The 17,877-nt window shown below is 48.2% G+C and overlaps 1 protein-coding gene and 1 long non-coding RNA gene across 3 annotated transcripts; one reads left to right on the top strand and one right to left on the bottom strand.

Moving 5' to 3' along the window:
* Positions 1-4,552: 4,552 nt before the first annotated feature.
* Positions 4,553-17,877, bottom strand: LOC134478747 (uncharacterized). Of its 2 annotated transcripts, none has more exons than XR_010051605.1 (4): positions 17,768-17,877; positions 10,625-11,397; positions 9,408-9,567; positions 4,553-8,213 (listed from the first exon to the last, which is right to left on the bottom strand). It is a non-coding gene; the product is annotated as an uncharacterized LOC134478747 (long non-coding RNA). The 2 variants fall into 2 exon arrangements; XR_010051604.1 differs by lacking the exon at positions 17,768-17,877 and having other exon boundaries at positions 10,625-11,054; positions 11,232-12,325.
* Positions 10,646-17,372, top strand: Nme6 (NME/NM23 nucleoside diphosphate kinase 6). The gene is made up of 5 exons (XM_005006856.4): positions 10,646-10,748; positions 12,380-12,482; positions 12,647-12,686; positions 13,006-13,166; positions 13,562-17,372. Exons 1-5 carry the CDS (start codon positions 10,659-10,661, stop codon positions 13,744-13,746), a joined length of 579 nt encoding a protein of 192 aa, XP_005006913.1. The 5' UTR covers positions 10,646-10,658; the 3' UTR covers positions 13,747-17,372.

Here is a 17,877-nt window from a genome sequence, read left to right as displayed (position 1 = left end):
CGCAGGCCCTACTAGGAACTTCCCCTGGCCCAACTGCTCCCCTGGACTGTCCTTGGCTAGGCTGGGTCTCTTATCCACCAGCGCACTTATTTTGGTGGCTTTGTGAAACTATTTTGTACTCATTTGTCCTTGATAGGGCCTGATCTCTGGGATGAGGTGGCCGGCTCCGAGGAGCCTCATAGAAGGTCAGCTTCTTATAAGCAAAAGGCTGCGCGGATAAAATGTGACCCTGGAGTGATAGAGTGCTATAGGTCTACAGCACAGATAGATGTGTGTATGTTTGTGCGCAGGAGTGAGCATACACTGGGTAAGAGTCACCCTTACCCCTCGGCTTCCTGTCTTCTGCAGCTGGGGTGGGACAGCTGCTGTGGTGTTGGAGCCTTGAAGCTGAGTACACGTGCAGAGCTGCAGCGTGGTCTGGGCAGGATTGAATTGAGAAGAGACGCCCCGGGGTGAGATAGGCCACAGCTGACACCACCTGGGGACTTTCTGGGTAGTTTCCCTTACTTAGCATCTCTTGCTCTGAGGGGTCCTTGAACCCCTCCTAAGATCCTACTCAGGTTTCCTGCACTCAACTCCTTGTTTTGATTCAATACAGGCTGCCTATTGTCAGTCAGCCAGCCGGCTAGCAGAGTTACAAACTCTGCAGAAGATATCACTCCTCCCTAAAGACCATGCAGCCTGTCTCATTCTTCTGGGCCGTTGCCATGCACCCATTTGGGGGGTTGGGGTCTAGGCACAGGGCCCAACACTGTGGCTTCCAGCTTCATTGCCTTGGGCTGTCTCTGCATTGTGTATTAGCTCTGTCTCTATCGCTCGTAAGTCCCAATGCCATCTTTTCTCTATCCTTGTCCTTGAGACCATTCCCAAGGGTATTTCTCTAGCAGAGTTTTGACTTCTAGTCAAGAAACCCCAGAAACCCCAGCGAGGCCCTTTTCCTGTTTTCTCCTTGCCTCCGGACCCTCTTTCCCTGCCCTTTTCTACTTAAATAGTAGGAAATCTTGTCTGGGTCATTTGCCATTTTAGGGGTCCGATGTTTACTTCTATCTCTGGGCTTCACGGTGTGTTAGCTCCATTGTTTGACAGATTCAAACCAAGCCTTTTGGCTTTGAACTCACCACAGAGCCTATGACTGGCCTTGAACCTGTGGAACCTGAGAGCCTCCTGCCTCAGCCTCTTGAGTGCTGGGATAACAGATGTGCACCTTCATACTCCCCAAACACTTTTAAACAAGAATCTTTTTTTTAAAAATACCAGATAGTTTATGTGTTCATCCCCAAATTACATGAATCACACTTTAGGTTGAGTTCTTAGATTATGACCAAATGACCACAGAAATCTCAAACAACAAGCCTGAGAGCTTTGGTCTTAATGTGCTCACTTAAACGTTCCCAAGGTGGCAGAGCTTTCAGTATGTCAGGACCTAGTTTTGAAACTTCCAGCCACACCATAAAAGGGATTCAGTTTCACTCAAAGAAAACTTAACTGAGCATAATACTTGGGTAGTGCCAGCCATGGCAAGGTTTCTAAAAATACTTCCCTGGCAGCAACTCAAATATCAAAACAAGCTTAAGTAGTACAGTATATACAAACAGGTCACAAAACAGCATATATGGCATCACCAATCTTTTATTTTCAAAAGATGTGTTAATGTACACAACTATCCAAAAATTCATCTAGAATGGTGTTCATTAAATGTTGTAATCTGTTCTGAGAACTAAGCTTATTTTTCTTTCTGTTCAAGAGTATTTTGTTATTGCTGTTTCTTGACACAGGGTCTCGTTACATAGTTCAGGCTGATCTTGAATCACTATGGAGACCAGGCTGGCCTCCAACTCAAGGGGAACCGTTTCAGCCTCTGGAGGGCTGGAATGACAGGCGTGCGCCACCAAGCCCAACAGTTCACTTCCTCTATTTCTGCTTGGATCTTCAAAGGTTATTTTGAATTTTTAGAATGCCATCACGCTTTGCTTTGCTAAGCTTCGCTTTAAGACGGTCTCACTATGCAGTTTAGGCTGGCCTTTAACTATGTAGCTCAAACTGGCTTCGAAATTGTGGCGATCCTCCTGACTCAGCCTCCCAAGTGCTAGCATTTCAGGCGTGCGCCACCACGGCCGGCAAGAAAACTTTTTCATCACACCTAACCTGTCACCAGTTTTCTGACCACACCTGCTACAACCGGCTCCCCTCTTCCTAGAGACACCATCGTCTCCATGCACCACACTAAGCACCAGAGACCCCCGACTTCTCAGCTCCTCACCCAGGACTGCCTCAGGGAACCAATCCACACCCTACAGACCTCGGCCCTGACCACAGCCACAGGCAGCCCAGAACACACCCACTCCTTTTCCGCTTTCTTCTGCGGCCCCACGCTTGCTAGGCAACCGCGCGAGGCCCCTTAGCAGGGCTGCCCGACAGAACGCCTGAAGGACCCCTAGAGGCCACGCAGGCTGACAGCGCGGTGCCTGCTGGCTGGAGTGGTGGTCCTACCAGCGAGCGTCCAACCGGCTTTGACCCCGAATATAGGAGCGGAGAGTCGCAAGGCTGAAGCTTCAGAAGAAGGCGGGGCGGGGCAGGAGCCTGGGCGTGCAGGCGTGGCCGCAGGTGGAGCGGGAAGGCCCGGGTACTTGCGGCGCGCGGGGGTGGGGGTGGGGGTGGGGGTGGGGGGCCCGGGTGGTGGCCTCCCTGGGGACGCGGGGTCGGGAGCTGAGGCAGTGCAATCCAGGCTGGCCTTGCACTCACTATGTAGCTCAGACTGCCTTCGAACTCATAGCTATCCTCCTGTCTCAGCCTCCCAAGTGCTGGGATTGCAGACGTGCGCCACCTCTCCCAGCCTCCGCGAATTTTTAAATGTGTAATTTTATGATGAGAGATCTTTACATTGAGCATCTTTCTCGACTTGATAACATTTGTTTTAAACCAAGAACTAGGACAAACAACGCTTAGGCAGGGGAACGGAACTAAGTCCCTGCCCCAGGAAAGCAAAGGCCCAGGAGGCGGAGCGGAAAAAAAGTTGAGGATCGAGGGGTCGGGTCGGGGTCGGGACCCCGGCGCAGCCTGCTGGGCTGTGAAGCAAGGCTCTGGGATTTTGTCGTTAGATCAGGGAGAGCTTCCAAGGCTTGAACCAGGGACTGAAGCGATGGGCTTCGCATTAACGATCCTTCTCTCCGGCCGAGGGACAGCAGATTCTGAGGATGCCAAGAGCGAAAGCCAAGGAGCAGATCCTGAGGACGGCCAGAGAGAAAGCCAGGGAAGAGGCTGGCGGGGAGGCCGCCGCTGAGGGCGTGGCGTGAGGCTCTGAGCCCTTGGAGGGGCCAGGATCCGAGCTCCGCTACAGGCAGGGGCCGAAGTGGGAGGGCCTGGGCTGACCCCTGCGGCATAGGTGGGGCCTGGGGTCGAGGTTTCACCCAGACATCCACAAGAGCGAAAGAGGCCTTAGCAGTTTCTTCCTTTGGGTCGAACCCTAGCACCGACACAGAGATGACCGTCAGGCCGTCTTCAGGCAAAGAAGACAGGATGTTGGTCAGGCTTTGTGCCTGGTGCAATGGTGGAAGCCTCCTTGGCAGTTTTTGGCAAATTGGAGATTTATTGAGATAATATTTTGAGACCAAGTCTTTTTTTTTGAGATAGGGTTTTGCTATGCAGGTCAGGCTGATCTTGTAGCCCAGGCTGGTCTTGAGCTCACAGCTATCCTCCTGTCTCAGCCTTCCAAGTGCTGGGGTTACAGGTGTGTTCTACTTTGGCTAGTCAAGAGACCTAGTTTTTTTGTTTTTTGTTTTTTTTTTTTCCCCTTGGTACCGGGAATCGAACTCACAACCTGGCACTTACTAGGCACGGACTGTGCCGCTGAGCTGTATCTCTGGCCTGATACCTAGTCTTTACCCCTACAGAGATGATCAGTTTATTCACATGTGGATAGAGCTTCACAGTTGGAACAGACCTCAAATTCTTTTTTTTTTTTTTTTTTGTCTTTTTCCTTTTTATTGGTACCGTGGATTGAACTCATGACTGCCTGCTTGCAAGGCAGGTGCTTATGCCGCTGAGCTAAATCCCCAGCCCCAGACCTCAAATTATTAGTTCAGTCATGATTGCATGGTGGCAGGCAGAATCCTAACAGGCTAGGAGGATGAGGCAGGAAGATACAAAGTCTGAGCTCAGCGTGGGCAGTTTAAACAATTTAGGAAGACACTGCCTCAAAATAAAAAAAAAATTTTTTTTTTTTTTTTAATTTTTAAGGGCTGGAGATGCAGCTCCATGCAAAAACCCTGGGGTTCAATCCCCAGTTACATTTTTTAAAATGTTAGTCAAGTTTATAGGGTTGCTAATCTAGTTTTTATGCTTGCTAATCTGTCCACAAGTATTTAGTGAGCTGTTACACGATGTCAGATGCCAGGACAGGCTAGAAGACTACGTGGTACCTAGGTTTACTGCTCAGTGAAACTGGTTGTGCTCCGGAGTACCAGGCACTGTTTTAGTTGCTACACATGGAAAAGATCCAAACCAGGCCCTGACCAGGGGTCGTGGTGCTGGCCCCAAAGGGCAGCTGAATATATTAATTTTTTTTAAATTTTATTTAAGGATAAAAGAAAAAAGAAAAAGCAGAGAAAGGGTACAAGTTATACAGATTTACAGAAAAAAAAGATAAACAGTAGGAAATCACTAGTTAATGGATTACATATTGTCATCTTAGAAATAAATCTTAGAAATTGTTCAAGTCACAAAATTAAAGCTTGTAAAGTGGACATTCCAACAATGATACTGCAAACAGTTCTGTTCAATGATCCAATAAAACTCTGTGATATCATTTTCTATCTTATACACTTAAATATACATGCAGTTATATAGTTTAGAGCACTTTCTTTTCCTCTCTTTTGTACAATGACTATTACACATTTTGGGTTTCATTGCTCCCACGGTTCTTATTACTTTTTTGGAAGAGAGTAAAACCAAATGTGACATAACAGAACAGAATCGGTCAAGTCAAAAGGGTGGACATAATAGATAATGTAAAAACATAATACAAGGTGATCAACAATGGTTACCGTAATGCCTCCCGCTATCTCTAATAGAATTGCCTATATCATTAGTTATAATAAAATTGAACAAAACAGTAAAGAATAAAATCGACAAAACCAAAACATTGGAGACATTGTAGGTCTTCAAAAGTAGATAAAAGTCAACGAGAATGGGCGTTATAATGAATCTCATTATCTTCACAGCTGATGCCTACACTTTCGAGCCTGATACTATCCAGCAAAACAGAATAGGGGAACATCAGTCAAAAACAAGATGGTGAGAGTAATACAGGGCTTTAAATCAAGATAATGGAAAGTCTAAGTGGGTTACTATAATATATCCTATTTTTTTTCCTTTAATTAAAAGGATAAAAATAAAAAAGTAAATAATGGAATGGAGATTGAGATAAAAGAGGGCATAACAGCGAAACAGCGCAGATCAAAACATAACCTTTTAAGCAGAATAGTGTTTCACCACCAGATAATCCTGACCTAAAAGTAGTTACCATATTGTCTCTTTCCTTGAAATCCTTGAGTACAACTTCGTATACTGTAGCAGTAAGTATATCAAAACAATGTAAAACTATTTAAGAGAATGACAGCATTACAGAGTATTTAGAATCGACTAACAGAAAATGAACAATGGTTTCTGTATAATCTCCTTGTCTTTAAAAGGTTTTTGCTTATACTATCGTACATAATAAAATCCAGTAAGATACAACCTATTAAGGCCATTGGAGACAGAAGAACAAAAGCTTGATGAGACTTCAAAACAAGATGATACTAAATCAGTATCACCTATTAAGATGTCATTTTCTCCAAAATAGCTGTTCCTATCATCCAATCTTCTCTGCCTCATTTCTGTTGAGCTCTTTTTCTGTCAGTAGCTGTCAGTTTGTCTTCTTCATTTTGTTCTCTGCTCCATTCGTTGTGGCCTCCCTGCCACTATTTCTGGATTCTTTGTATTTTTCTTTTTTTAGAATATCCTGCAATACTCTCTGTAGAGTTGAATTGGTGGTTGCAAATTCCCCCAGTTCCTCTTTATCCTGGAAGCACCTTGTTTTTCCATCAATTTCCAGGGACAGTTGTGCAGGATATCTCAATCTTGGCTGGAGATTATTATCTTTCAAAGCTTGAATTATTTCCCCCCACGCTCTTCATGATTTGATGGTTTGTGCAGAGAAATCTGCTGTAATTCTGATGGGTGTTCCCTTGTAAGTGGTCTGTTTCTTGTCTCTGACAGCTTTTAATATTCTGTTCTTGTATTGAATTTCTGGAATTTTTATTATTATATGCCTGGGTGTTGCTCTGTTTGGGTTGTAGGTAGCTGGGGTCCTGTATGCCTCATACATCTGAGTATCTTTACCTTTTGCTAAATTAGGAAAATTCTCCTGGATTATTTCTGTGAGTAGCTTTTGTAGTTCACTTGTTTGTGTCCCTACTTCTTCTTTTATGTTCTTAATCCTTAAGTTATGGATCCTCTTATCATCTTCTTGTCTTTGTATTATTGCTGTTTGTTTCTTTGTTATTTTTAAGAAGTTTTTCATTTCATTCTCCCATATTACAAGTCTGCCCTCCAGTTCAGATAGTCTGTCCTTAGTTTCTTTCAAGCTGTTATGCCAGTCTTCGATAGACTTCTTAGTTTCTTGGTAGTCCCTTTGAACCTGCTTCACATATTCTATGCTTTCTCTGTTTTCTCCATCAAACAATTCTCCCCTCTTTTTCTGTTCTTCCATTCCACCATCTGTTTTTTCTTGGGTGGTGCTTAGCATTTCTCTAACTATTCTGCATACTTCTAGCTTCAGGTCATTGATAACTTCATTCCTGAATTGATCTATGAGGCTCTCTATATGGCGCTTTACGTCTATTGGTGCGGTGTCCGCTATTGCCTGTTTCTCAGAATTGGGGGCCAAGGAGCCTTTCTTGTTGCTGCCTCTTCCCATATGCTCTGTTCCTTATATATGCAAGCTTATATAGGAGACCCAGCTTCTCTCCCTGTCAGCCACAGCCTGATTGAATTGCGCCGGTTAGGTGTTCCCGCCCAGCGCAGCTCACCAGGGAGTTACAGACCAGGCAGCCTACGCGGGGCCCGCCCCTCCCGGCCACCATCAGGCTCTGGGATCTGGGTTGGGCCAGCCTACCGGGTCCAACAGCAGCGTCACGCAGGCCAGGCACTTTTCACCAATCCTGCCCGAGAGGGGGATGTGTGGCTGGAGTCGCCACCGTGCCCTGCTCCCGCAGGACTGCCCAGGCCCAGAAAGTCCTCCGCTGGAGTCAAACTGTGGTAGAGTGTCAGTTTCTATCACTCACCTCACCACAAGTCAGTGCACGCCTCCCTGCCTGTCCTGTTTTCGACTCCGTTCGCAGATTCCCGCTCTCAGAGCTTCCCCGTGTCTCTCTCCTTGCCGAGCCACTGTAGAGGCAGTCGCCGCGCGGCGGGAAGCCCAAATCGCGGCTTCCAATGGCGTGGGGTCCAGCCTCCACACTGAGGCTTTTCTGTTCTGTTTTAGCACCAGGACTGCATTCCAAGTTGGTTTCTCTCAGCCCAGTTCGTTCCTGAGTCAGGAGAGCATATCTCCACCTGCTTATGTCTCCTTATTCCACACCCTTCCTGACTTCTGAACCAAGCCTTTCAGAGAGCCTCTGTAGTATCTGTTATCTGTCCGCCATGTTCTCCCGGAAGTGTCGAATATATTAATTGATAGAACTGTGGGGGACTGGCGTCAGCTGAAAAGATAAGAAGTATGAAATATAAATGACCTTTATTTTGAGAATGCGGGGAGAGACACCCCCAATCCCCTGGGACGCGACATCTCCCCCCAGGGTCGGCGATCTCTCCGTGGAACACGTGGAGTGGAGGCATATAAGTAGCCAAGGTTTGGGGTGGAACCTAAGGGGGCATTAGGGATGCACAGGTAGCCCATTGGTCTTTGGCGCCATAGGTAAATTCCTAGGGGTGGGGGAGATGGAGCTCCTTGGTTCCACCTGAGGCTTTACCAGCTACAGTGTCTTGTCTGGGCCAAAACTCTTTCATATCCCGTCTTATGATTATTATTATTAAAAGGGGCAAAGATTTCTCTCTTTAACTGCTTCCTGCTAGAAGAGGGTGTTGTACTGGGGTCTAGGAGAGTCCACCGGATGACAGTTGATGCCAGGTGTTTTAGCCAGGACTTCACTGGTGAATGCACATATGTTAGACTGAAAAAACAAAGAGACAAGATGTTATGAGGAGGCATGGCACTATCATATTTAAGGACCCAGGTGAGGTAGAAGGAAAGGTGCCTTTGATTTAGACATGTCATTCTATCAGGATGATGTTGAGGTAGGATCATTGCCACAGTAAGGTAGAATTCTGAAAAATAAATGTGGGGTTAGGAGGAATGAAGTTATGAGAGGTGATTACTCCCCCATCTGAAAGGATAAAAGTTAAAAGGATAGGTGGGTAAAACTTGTCTCTGGTCCAGGAATTGAACTGGAAAAAATAGGGGGAGCAGGGAAGGCGGTGGCTGTACCCATATAGGGAAGGTAAGGGCCTAGGCTTTCAGGGATGTCACGTTTAACCAGACAGCTGAGGGTAGAAAGAACTAAGATAGTTGTCACATAGAATATTATGAAGATGATCTTACGCATGATATGGGAGTTTTTAGGAAAGACTGTCAGGAGTCATGCTGTAAGAATGATCATTAATAGAACGTAAGAAATTAGGAACCAAAGTGGATAACAAAACATGACTTAGCCTGAGAGTCATGGCTGTGAGGCCTTGGTAAGGCAGAGATGAGTAGGAAAAGGATGGTTAGATCTAAGGCCTGAGTAATACGAAACCAGAATGGCAGTCTAGCAACTTTGATCACTGTTGAGATTGCCAAGAATATCAGGTATGGGTCGCTGTAACCTGGTTGTAGTCCTTGGAATGATTTGCTGTAACAGAACTTTAGTAAGTATATCAGCAGTCTCCCTGGTTGTGTGAAAGTATAAACAAAGGAGGTCCTGAAAAAGTATAAACAAAGTGAGAAGACAAAATTTATCTGCCAGTATTGACCAGGGTTGCCTGAGAAATTGGTGAATAAGAAAGGAAGGAGGTGGTCTTATATCACTGAGGAGAAGCCCTGGCATAGGTTGACCCTCAATGTCTCCTAGAGATTGAGGACTTAATATAGCAGCCTGAAAACTCAGGAAGAACTCCATATATATGGCCTCTATGTCCACAAATATAGAGAATGTCTTACCTGAGACTTTTAGTGGGACTTGGACTCTGAGACAGACACCCATAAAGTGGGCTATTGTTGGCCCTGAGCCCTGTCAATCTTCAGCAGCAAGTTTAAGCAGATCTGTCAGCAGTGAATCTGGCAGTGTTGGCATTTCCTGTGAGGGCTAGAAGTTAGGATGGCTTACCCATTCTCTGGTGGCTAGGACAGTCCAGTAGCCCTGGGGTAAGGTCTCAAAGAACGCCAGGATGGGGCACTGTCTTGCCCAGTGTCTTCTGCTGCATTTAAGGCATGGTCCATGGGTGGCCTGGGCAGCTCCACCTTGTGTCGGTTTACCTGTCTCAGAACTTCAAGTGTCACAAGTGTTATTGTTATCTCTGTTGTTAAAAACATGAAAAACCATATTAAGGTCATATTAAGGTTTAAAGGTCAAGTTTTGCCTTTTTGTTGTGGGATCTAGACTATAGTAGAAGGTATCTGTAGAATTAAGTAAGTATGCAGGAGTTGAATATAATCAACAGGGTATTTATAACTTTAGTAATGGCTTCCCATAAGGAGGACAGGTTCAGAGAATTTTAGGAACTGACATGTTATTTATATCATATATATAAGTATCTCTTTATGTTATTAAAATGTCTAATGCCATCTGATTTTTAGAGGATGGCCTGTTCAATTAATTTTTACCATTTTATTTAGGAGAGAAATCAGCTACAGTGTTTTTAATATCAGTTGAATATAGTTAATTATGGCTCAGTGGAGGGCTGAGCCAGGGCAGGCAGATAGGCTGGGAAAAGGTTTAAGTTTGGCTTCTGGGGCTGGGGATTTAGCTCAGCAGCATAAGCGCCTGCCTTGCAAGCAGGCAGTCGTGAGTTTGATCCCTGGTACCGATAAAAACGAAAAAGACAAAAAAAAAAGTTTGGCTTCTGCCACAGTGATATCACTAATGATATATGCTATTTTGCATATATCATTAGTGACTTCAATTTGGGTAAGGGAGAGCCTGCCCCTTCCAGAATATTAGCTCAGAGATGGAATCCTGGTATCCTGCTTGTTTGGATTGTTTTGGTTTGTTTTTTGGTTTGATCTGGATTTTTTTTTTTTTTTTGAGGCAATGTCTATGTAGCCCAAGCTGGCCTCATATTCACAGTGATCTACCTGCCTCAGCCTCCCAGAATCACGGATGTGTGCTTCCACACCTGGCCGTTCACACCTAGATTTCTCTTGAGCAGATAACTTTCATGGCCTTACAGTGGCACCAGCCCATACCCTAGGGCTCCCTGCGATCCCAGGAAACACCTGTGTGGGCCACCCTGTGCTGTAACCCCGGTGTGCCATATGCTGCGTGGCTGGCCGGCAGGGGGCGCTGTGTGGCTCACGCAGCTGCAGAGCTTCCAGGGGCCTTACCTCCGCTGTCCTCCTCCCAGGTCACAGGGGTGACATGGCCTCTGCATTGCGAAGTCCCCAGGTCCTCCAGCTCACCCTTGCCCTGATCAAGCCTGATGCGGTCGCCCACCCTCTGATTATGGAGGTAAGAGGAGTTCCAGCCTGTGATGCGTGGCCACTGTCAAAGAGGCTCCAGGGCCACTGGTGATTACGGCCCTGCTTGTACCCTCCGTAGCAGCACGGGGCCTGGACTGTGACTAAGGGACTGGAAGTCCCTCGGAGACCTGAGCAGATCTCAGATCTAAGGCCCTGGTATAGTCAAAGCCAGTGTCTGTGCATTCACGGTCCCCAACTTCAGGCGGCCTGGCGACCTCCTCAGGCTTGCAACTGCGGTGTCCAGGAAGATTCCGCTTCCGGCTTGGGGCCAATCTTCTAAGGTTTGGGCCGCTTCCTGTAATGACAGGGCCCGTCCCTGTTTGCTCAGCCAGCCTCCCACGTGCATCCTGGAGACCTCACATGTTCCTCATTACTCTGTCCTTACCATGGTGACAGCATACCGAGTCCTTCCCTTGCTTTGTCCCCAGCCACAGATGCATTCAGGGGAAGGCCCCCAATTCATGAACCTCACCTTGCTACGCTCCTATTTGATCCTGATCAACCGATGAGGAGCCTTGTTTACACCTGCCCAGTTCCCTTTGTTATATGTGTAACTTCACGTAATCGAATCTACTGCGTTTGCACACCTGGGCTTCAGGGCCAAAAATCAGGGCTGGCTGGTGAAGGCTTGGAAATCTCTAGTGGCATAAGAAAGAAAAATGAGTGACCCTGAGGTAGACTAGACACTGACATTGAATTAGACAAGAGGAGAAAGACTGACAGAACCTCAGTGAACATTTAATGTTTAGGAAATAAAGCCAGGCATAGTGACAGTAAGGAGGCTGAGGCAGGAGAATCACCAAGATTTTTGAGGCAACCTGGGCTACATAGTAAGTTCAAGGCCAGCTTGGATGTCAGTGAGACCCTGACTTAAAAAGGGGGGGGGGCAGAAAGAAAGAAGAGAGAGAGACAGAAGAAAAAAGAAAAGAAGGATTCTAACAGAAATTAAGAAAGGGAAGGATGGTGTTAGGGCCCAGCCTGCTGTAGGTTGATAAGTACAGCTGAGCACCAGTCTGCTCTGTAATGGTGGCCTGGATGGGGCAAAACTCCGGCCATAGAAGGCAGACTGAGGCAGGTGGGTTTCACAGACAGGAGTCCAGGCTTGCTGGATCTGGGGAAGTAGAAGGAAGGGCAGCCTTGATGCTGCATTAAAGTGTGATACATACCTACTTTTGTTTTGTTTTGCTTTGCTTTGCTTTGTTTTGTTTTTTGAGAAAAGTCTTGCTATTAGTTCAGCCAAGCCTTGGACTCATTGTGTATCCCAAGCTGGCCTCGAACTCACAGCAATCTTCCTGCCTCAGCCTGCCAAGTGCTGGGATTTACAGGGGTGCACAAGCACACTCAGCTTGTACAGCGTTTCTAATTGATCAGATGTGACAGTTGAGAAAGAGCGAGGAGTTCTAGGCAGGGCCACCCCTAAGTCCCCTGTAGTGGCCCACATGCCCGAGGGGCTGCAGGATGGAGGGATGCAAACAGCCATAGCCTATTCCTGAGGTTCCTGCACTGTTGTGAGGACTGGGACCCCTGCATCCCCCTGACGTGCAGGAGACCTTCCCATGGTTGTGCCCCAGGGCTCCGGGCTGACCCGACCCCCACCACTGTGTGTGTCCCCCCCCCCAGGCCATCCACCAGCAGATCCTGAGCCACAGGTTCCTGATCGTGCGCACTCGGGAGCTGTGGTGGCGGAAGGAGGATTGTTGCCGCTTCTACCAGGAGCACGAGGGTAGGACGGGCTGATGCCAGGCGCTGGGTCTGGGTTTATACTGGGCTCCACGTGGTGACTTGGTTCATGGATTCATGAGTCGGGGTGCACAGAGATCAGGGTGTCAGACCCCAGCCCTGACCAGTTCCTCTGACACGGGGCTCCCTGCTCCCCTTTCTTTACAGGGCGCTTTTTCTACCAGCGTCTGGTGGAGTTCATGGCCAGGTACATGTCATTCTGGGTCACCGCTCTGCCCCATGTACAAAGCTGTTCCTCTTTCCCCGGGTATGGTCCCCCTCGGTGTCCATTCTAAAGAAACAGGGCCCAGGCTCTGACTGAGCTGGCAGGGACCTGTGAGGCCCCTGTTATGCTCACCATGCCAGTGACTGAAGAAGAAGGTGCCACAGTGTTGCCTGGCAACCCTGCTGATCTCCGGCCCTTGTTTTTGTCAGTGGCCCTCTGTCACCTACTCTGGAATGCAGGCAGGCAGGGCCCGCTGTCCCAGGCCAGCGGCCAGCCCCTAACAAGCCCCTCTTCCTCACAGCGGGCCCATCCGAGCCTATATCCTGGCCCACGAGGACGCTGTCCAGCTCTGGCGGACGCTGATGGGACCCACTAGAGTGTTCCGAGCTCGCCACGTGGCCCCTGACTCCATCCGTGGGCGCTTTGGGCTCACTGACACCCGCAACACCACCCACGGCTCAGGTGAGTCTCCCTCCCTCCACACCAGGAACGGGGCCAGGCGGTGGAGCAGTCTTTCCATCCCAGCCCTCTGGGAGGATGAGGCAGGAGGATTTGAACGCTACCTAGATGACTTACTGACTTAATGAAACTCTGTTTCAGAATTAAAAAATAAAATAAGAATTGGGGATGTAGTTTAGTGCAGAGGCCCTGGGTTCAGTCCCCACGGCTGCAAAACAAAAAGAAAAAGCCTTGGGTTTGGGGCTGGGCTGCCCAGTAAGGTGAACAGCCAGGTCCCTTCATCAGGCATTTCTGGCCCTCGAGCGCCACCCCGGCCGGTAGGGACCTGGGCTCTGTCTGCCCGGCCCAGGCAGGAAGGAGGCCATTCCCTGACCCTACACCCCATCCAACCTCCCCAGACTCCGCAGCGTCAGCCAGCAGGGAGATCGCAGCCTTCTTTCCCGAGTTCAGCCAGCAGCGCTGGTACGAGGAGGAGGAGCCCCGGCTGCGCCTCGGCCCTGTGCTCTACAGTCCCGAGGGCGGCGTCCACTGTGCGGCCGGACTGGACCTGGGTCAGCCCGGGAGCCCCGACTGTGCGCAGTGACAGCTGCGACACCGGCCTTCACTCCTCAGCCTCAGGCCTGGTGATTTCTCACAGGAGTAGGAAGCCCGGGCTGTGGCGCCATCTCTGCCTCATGCCACCACCCCTGGGGACTCAGCTCTTCGTCTACCTCTTCTCTGGAACATTCCTGGTGCCTAAAATGGAGGGTTTCTCTTGTGCAGAGAGCCACTCCTCCCTCAAGGACTTGGAGACACAGTGAGTCTAGAAGCACCACCTGGCCTGTCTTCCTTAGTAGCATTGGCCAGGCATTGGGGTGCACCCCTGTTATCCCAGCATTCAGGTGGCTGAGGCAGGAGGATCATTGAGAGTTCGAGGCCAGCCTGGGCTACATAGCGAGACCTCTCCAAAAGCAAAAAAAAAAAAAAAAAAATGCCGTTGCTTAAAACAACAGCGATTTTTTTTTTCTCCTCATCTGTGAGCAGCACATCCACCAGAGTCTCATGCAGCCTTTTGTCCTGAGCTAGGCGACAGCTCGTGGATTCAGGGCTACAGGTGGGCAGCCCCTGTCAGTGCATGATGCCTGTGTTGTGTCCAAAAGCATCTTGTGGCCAAGCCCAGGTCCCTGTGCAGCGGACACAGGGCAACGTGGATGCTGGGAGGTGTCACTGCGCTCCTGGGTCAGGGAGGTGACCTGTGCAAGGCCTCCCCAAATGTCACAGGCTGCAGTGCACATCTGTGCTCCCTGCAAGGACTCAGGCGCCATCTGCTGGACTCCGGAGGCCTCTGCTGGACCCTCAGCACCCACTTCGTCCCACAGTTCCCCCTCGGTGGCCTCCTGCCTCTCCTAGTCGCTGTAGCCCTCAGTCTCTGCCCAGCCCATCCTCCTCCAAATCCTCCTCCTCAGAACTTAGATCTGTGTGGCACCTGGTATCTTTGGAAATGTTCATCACACCCTCTTCTCCCCGTGTCTCACATCCTCGTCTCTGCACAGCCAGACCCACATGGGCGCCTGCCCAGTGGGCTCACCCCATATTCAGAGCCAGGTCACCCCACTTCCTTGGGATCTCGTGCAGATGCCCAAGTGCAGATGCCCAAGACCCAAGCTGAGGCCCAATCCTCAGTCCGGATGTTAAATTATCCCAAGGTCCAGATTAAATCCATGTCTTGAGTCCAGGTTCAGTACCTAGCACTAAGCAAGGAATGGTGGGGCTCAGCTATAATCCCAGCACTGAGGAGGCTGAGACAGGAGGATCGCCACAAGTTCAAGGCCAGCCTGGATGATGCCAAGACCCTGTCTCAAAAATATCCACAACTAAACATCTAGTACTAAACTGAATTCCAACACTAAGATCCCAGAGCCAGTTCCAAGCCTGTGAGCTGAAACCTTCTTTTCACACTGACTCTCTCAGTTGTATGTTACAGTACTGGGAAACTGACTGACACACATTGTGTTGTCAGTACCTACTTTGTGGTACTTAGTTACAGTAACTTGCAAACTAATACTGTGTATTAAACATAAGCTCTAGTTTGAGGACCAAGGTTTGTATCCAAGTTCCAGAAGTGAGGTCAGGTCCATGATCCTGGAAAATACAAGTGAGGACTGACTTTCTAAGATTGGATTCAAATCCTCAGATAAATACCCAAGGCCAAAGCTTCTCACATCCCCTTCCACCCGGATCCACACCATTATCTAGTCGGGGCTGAGGGAACTCAGCGAATCCACATCTGAGCTGCAGGTGTCACCTCCAGGAGCAAACACCAGGGTCCCCAACAGTGACCCAGATCAGGCCTAGGTACGTGTATGTGGTGTTAGATGAAGGGCAGTGCCACGGTACCCTTCAGTAAGCAGATGCCAGTCTGTATGCGAGGCCAAGGCTCAAAGGCTGCGTTCCTGTGTTTTCATTTTGTTTTTCAGAAAGGGAAGAACCAAGCTCTTTTCCTTGCTTTGGTGGTACTGGGATTGAACCCAAAGACATTCTACCACCAAGCCTCAACTCCAGCCATATATACGTGGTGGGGAGACTGGGGTTTGTTTTTTTTTTTGTTTGTTTTTTTGTTTTTTGTTTTTTGTTTGTTTGTTTTTTGTCTTTTTCCTTTTTATCAGTACTGGGGATCAAACTCAGGACTGCCTGCTTGCAAGGCAGGCGCTTATGCCGCTGAGCTAAATCCCCAGCTCCAGGTTTTTTGTTTTTGAGACAGTGTCTCAATATGGTTTAGGCTGCCCTTGAACTCACTATGTGGTCTAGGCTAGTCTTCAGCTCATGACAACCCTCCTGCCTTAGCCTCTTAAATGCTGAGATTACAGGCATGCACTACACCTCCAGTTTTATATTTTATTTTGAGGCCAGTTTTCACGAAGTTACCCACACTGGCCTCCTGCTTTAGCCTGCCAAGTAGCCAGGAGTCCTGGTGTGCAGCGAGCCACTGGCTGAAAAGCCACTCTTTTAATTTGTGTGGAACTGCAGAGGGTCCCAAAGAGCCAGAACAATGTTGAAAAAGGAGAAAGTTGGAGCACTCACACTTGCCCATTTGGAAGCCTGCTACAGAGCCACAGTGATCAAAACAGGTGGTACCGGCCTAAAGACAGACGTGTGAGCCCATGAGATAAAGCTAAGAGTTCAGAAACAGACGACTGCCATAATCCCAGCAGGCTGGGGGGCAGGTGGGAGACTGCAAGTTTGGGTCCTGCCTGCTGAAAGAAAAGAAAAAGAGGAAGCACAAAATAAACATGCATGGCCAAGTGATTTTTTTAAAGAGGTTTTCTAGACCATTCGATAGGGCAAAAAACCATTACTTTAATAAATGGCAGTGGGACACCCGGATAACCACTCACAAAAGAAAAGCTGAACCCCGGCCTCACACCATATAAATAACTAACTGAAAATAGAGTTGGGTGAGGTAGCACGTATCTGTAACCCCAGCACCCCAGAGTTTGAGGCAAGAAAATGTCATACATGTTCAGGGCCAGCCTGGGCTACACAGTGAGAGCCTCTCTTACAAATAAATAAATTTTTAAAACAATTACTGAAAGTGGAAACCGAGTGTAAGAGCTGACACGGTAAAGCCACTGGAAGAAACTTGGGGTAAAGCTTCATGGCCTTGATTTGGCAACAGATTTTTAGATTTGACCCGTAAACCAAGAGGCACAAAGGAAAGAAAACAGATAAACTGATTTTCAAAATTAAAAGTTTTCACTCATTGAGATAAATTATCCAGAGGGTGAGACTACAGCCAGAAAATGGAATAAATGTTTGTAAGTCGTGTGTCTGACTGAATCTGATTTAAAGTTCAGACTAAGGATCAGCACCAGCTCAAGGCCAGCCTGGGCTACGGGGTGAGACCACATCTCAGAAAACCAAATTGAGCTGAGGATTTAGCTCAGCTGCAAAGAGCCTACCTGGCAAGCACAAGTCCCTGAGTTCAATCCCTGGTACCAAAAAAAGAGAAAACGAAAACCAAACCAAACCAACTACCTGAAGTCACCTGAGTCACCTCAAGGTCTCATCCCCATTAAGGAGCATTCCTGTTCCTCATGGGCCTGTGGCTCCCAGGACTACACTGTGGCCAGGACAAGCCACCACCCTCCTTTGAAAGTGGCTGTTATATTAGACTAGCAGAAAGGGAAACTGATTCATTAAACCCACAAATAAAAGAGGAGTTTATTTGTTTTTTGTTTTCTCTTGTTGTAGATAGGGTCTTATTATATAGTTCAAACTGGCCTTGAACTCACAGTGATTCTCCTGCCTCAGCCTCCCGAGAGCTGGGATTTACAGGCGTGCGCCACTGAAGTTGTACTTTGGCAAAAGAGAGCAGTTTTTTCTTTGCCAGACAAAGTCAGCCTTGTACACCCACCCACACTGTTTCAAGACATTTGAAACTTTGTTGGGGTTTGCCAGTCACTGCCGCTAACACAGAAAGCAGTCTTAAACACATTAAGATTCCCCAATCTTTAGCTCAGCAGTGTAAGTGCCTCCCTGGCAAGCGCAAAGTCACAAGTTCAATCCCCAGTACCAAAAAGCAAAACAAAAAGACTGAAACTTGAGCTGGACAGAGCAGCACATACCTGCAGTCCTAGTGCTGTGGGAGGCTGAGGCAAGAGGATCACAAGTTCCAGGGCCAGGGTCATAGCTAGGGGGGAAGGTCCTGGGTGCAATCCCCAGTACAGAAAGAAAG

Source organism: Cavia porcellus, unplaced genomic scaffold (genome assembly GCF_034190915.1).
Source record: "Cavia porcellus strain 051 isolate PalLab524CR breed Dunkin Hartley unplaced genomic scaffold, mCavPor4.1 scaffold_14, whole genome shotgun sequence".
Classification (NCBI taxonomy): Eukaryota; Metazoa; Chordata; class Mammalia; order Rodentia; family Caviidae; genus Cavia; species Cavia porcellus.
Note: the sequence above shows the minus strand (reverse complement) of the source record. Positions and strands in the feature narration are given on the sequence as shown.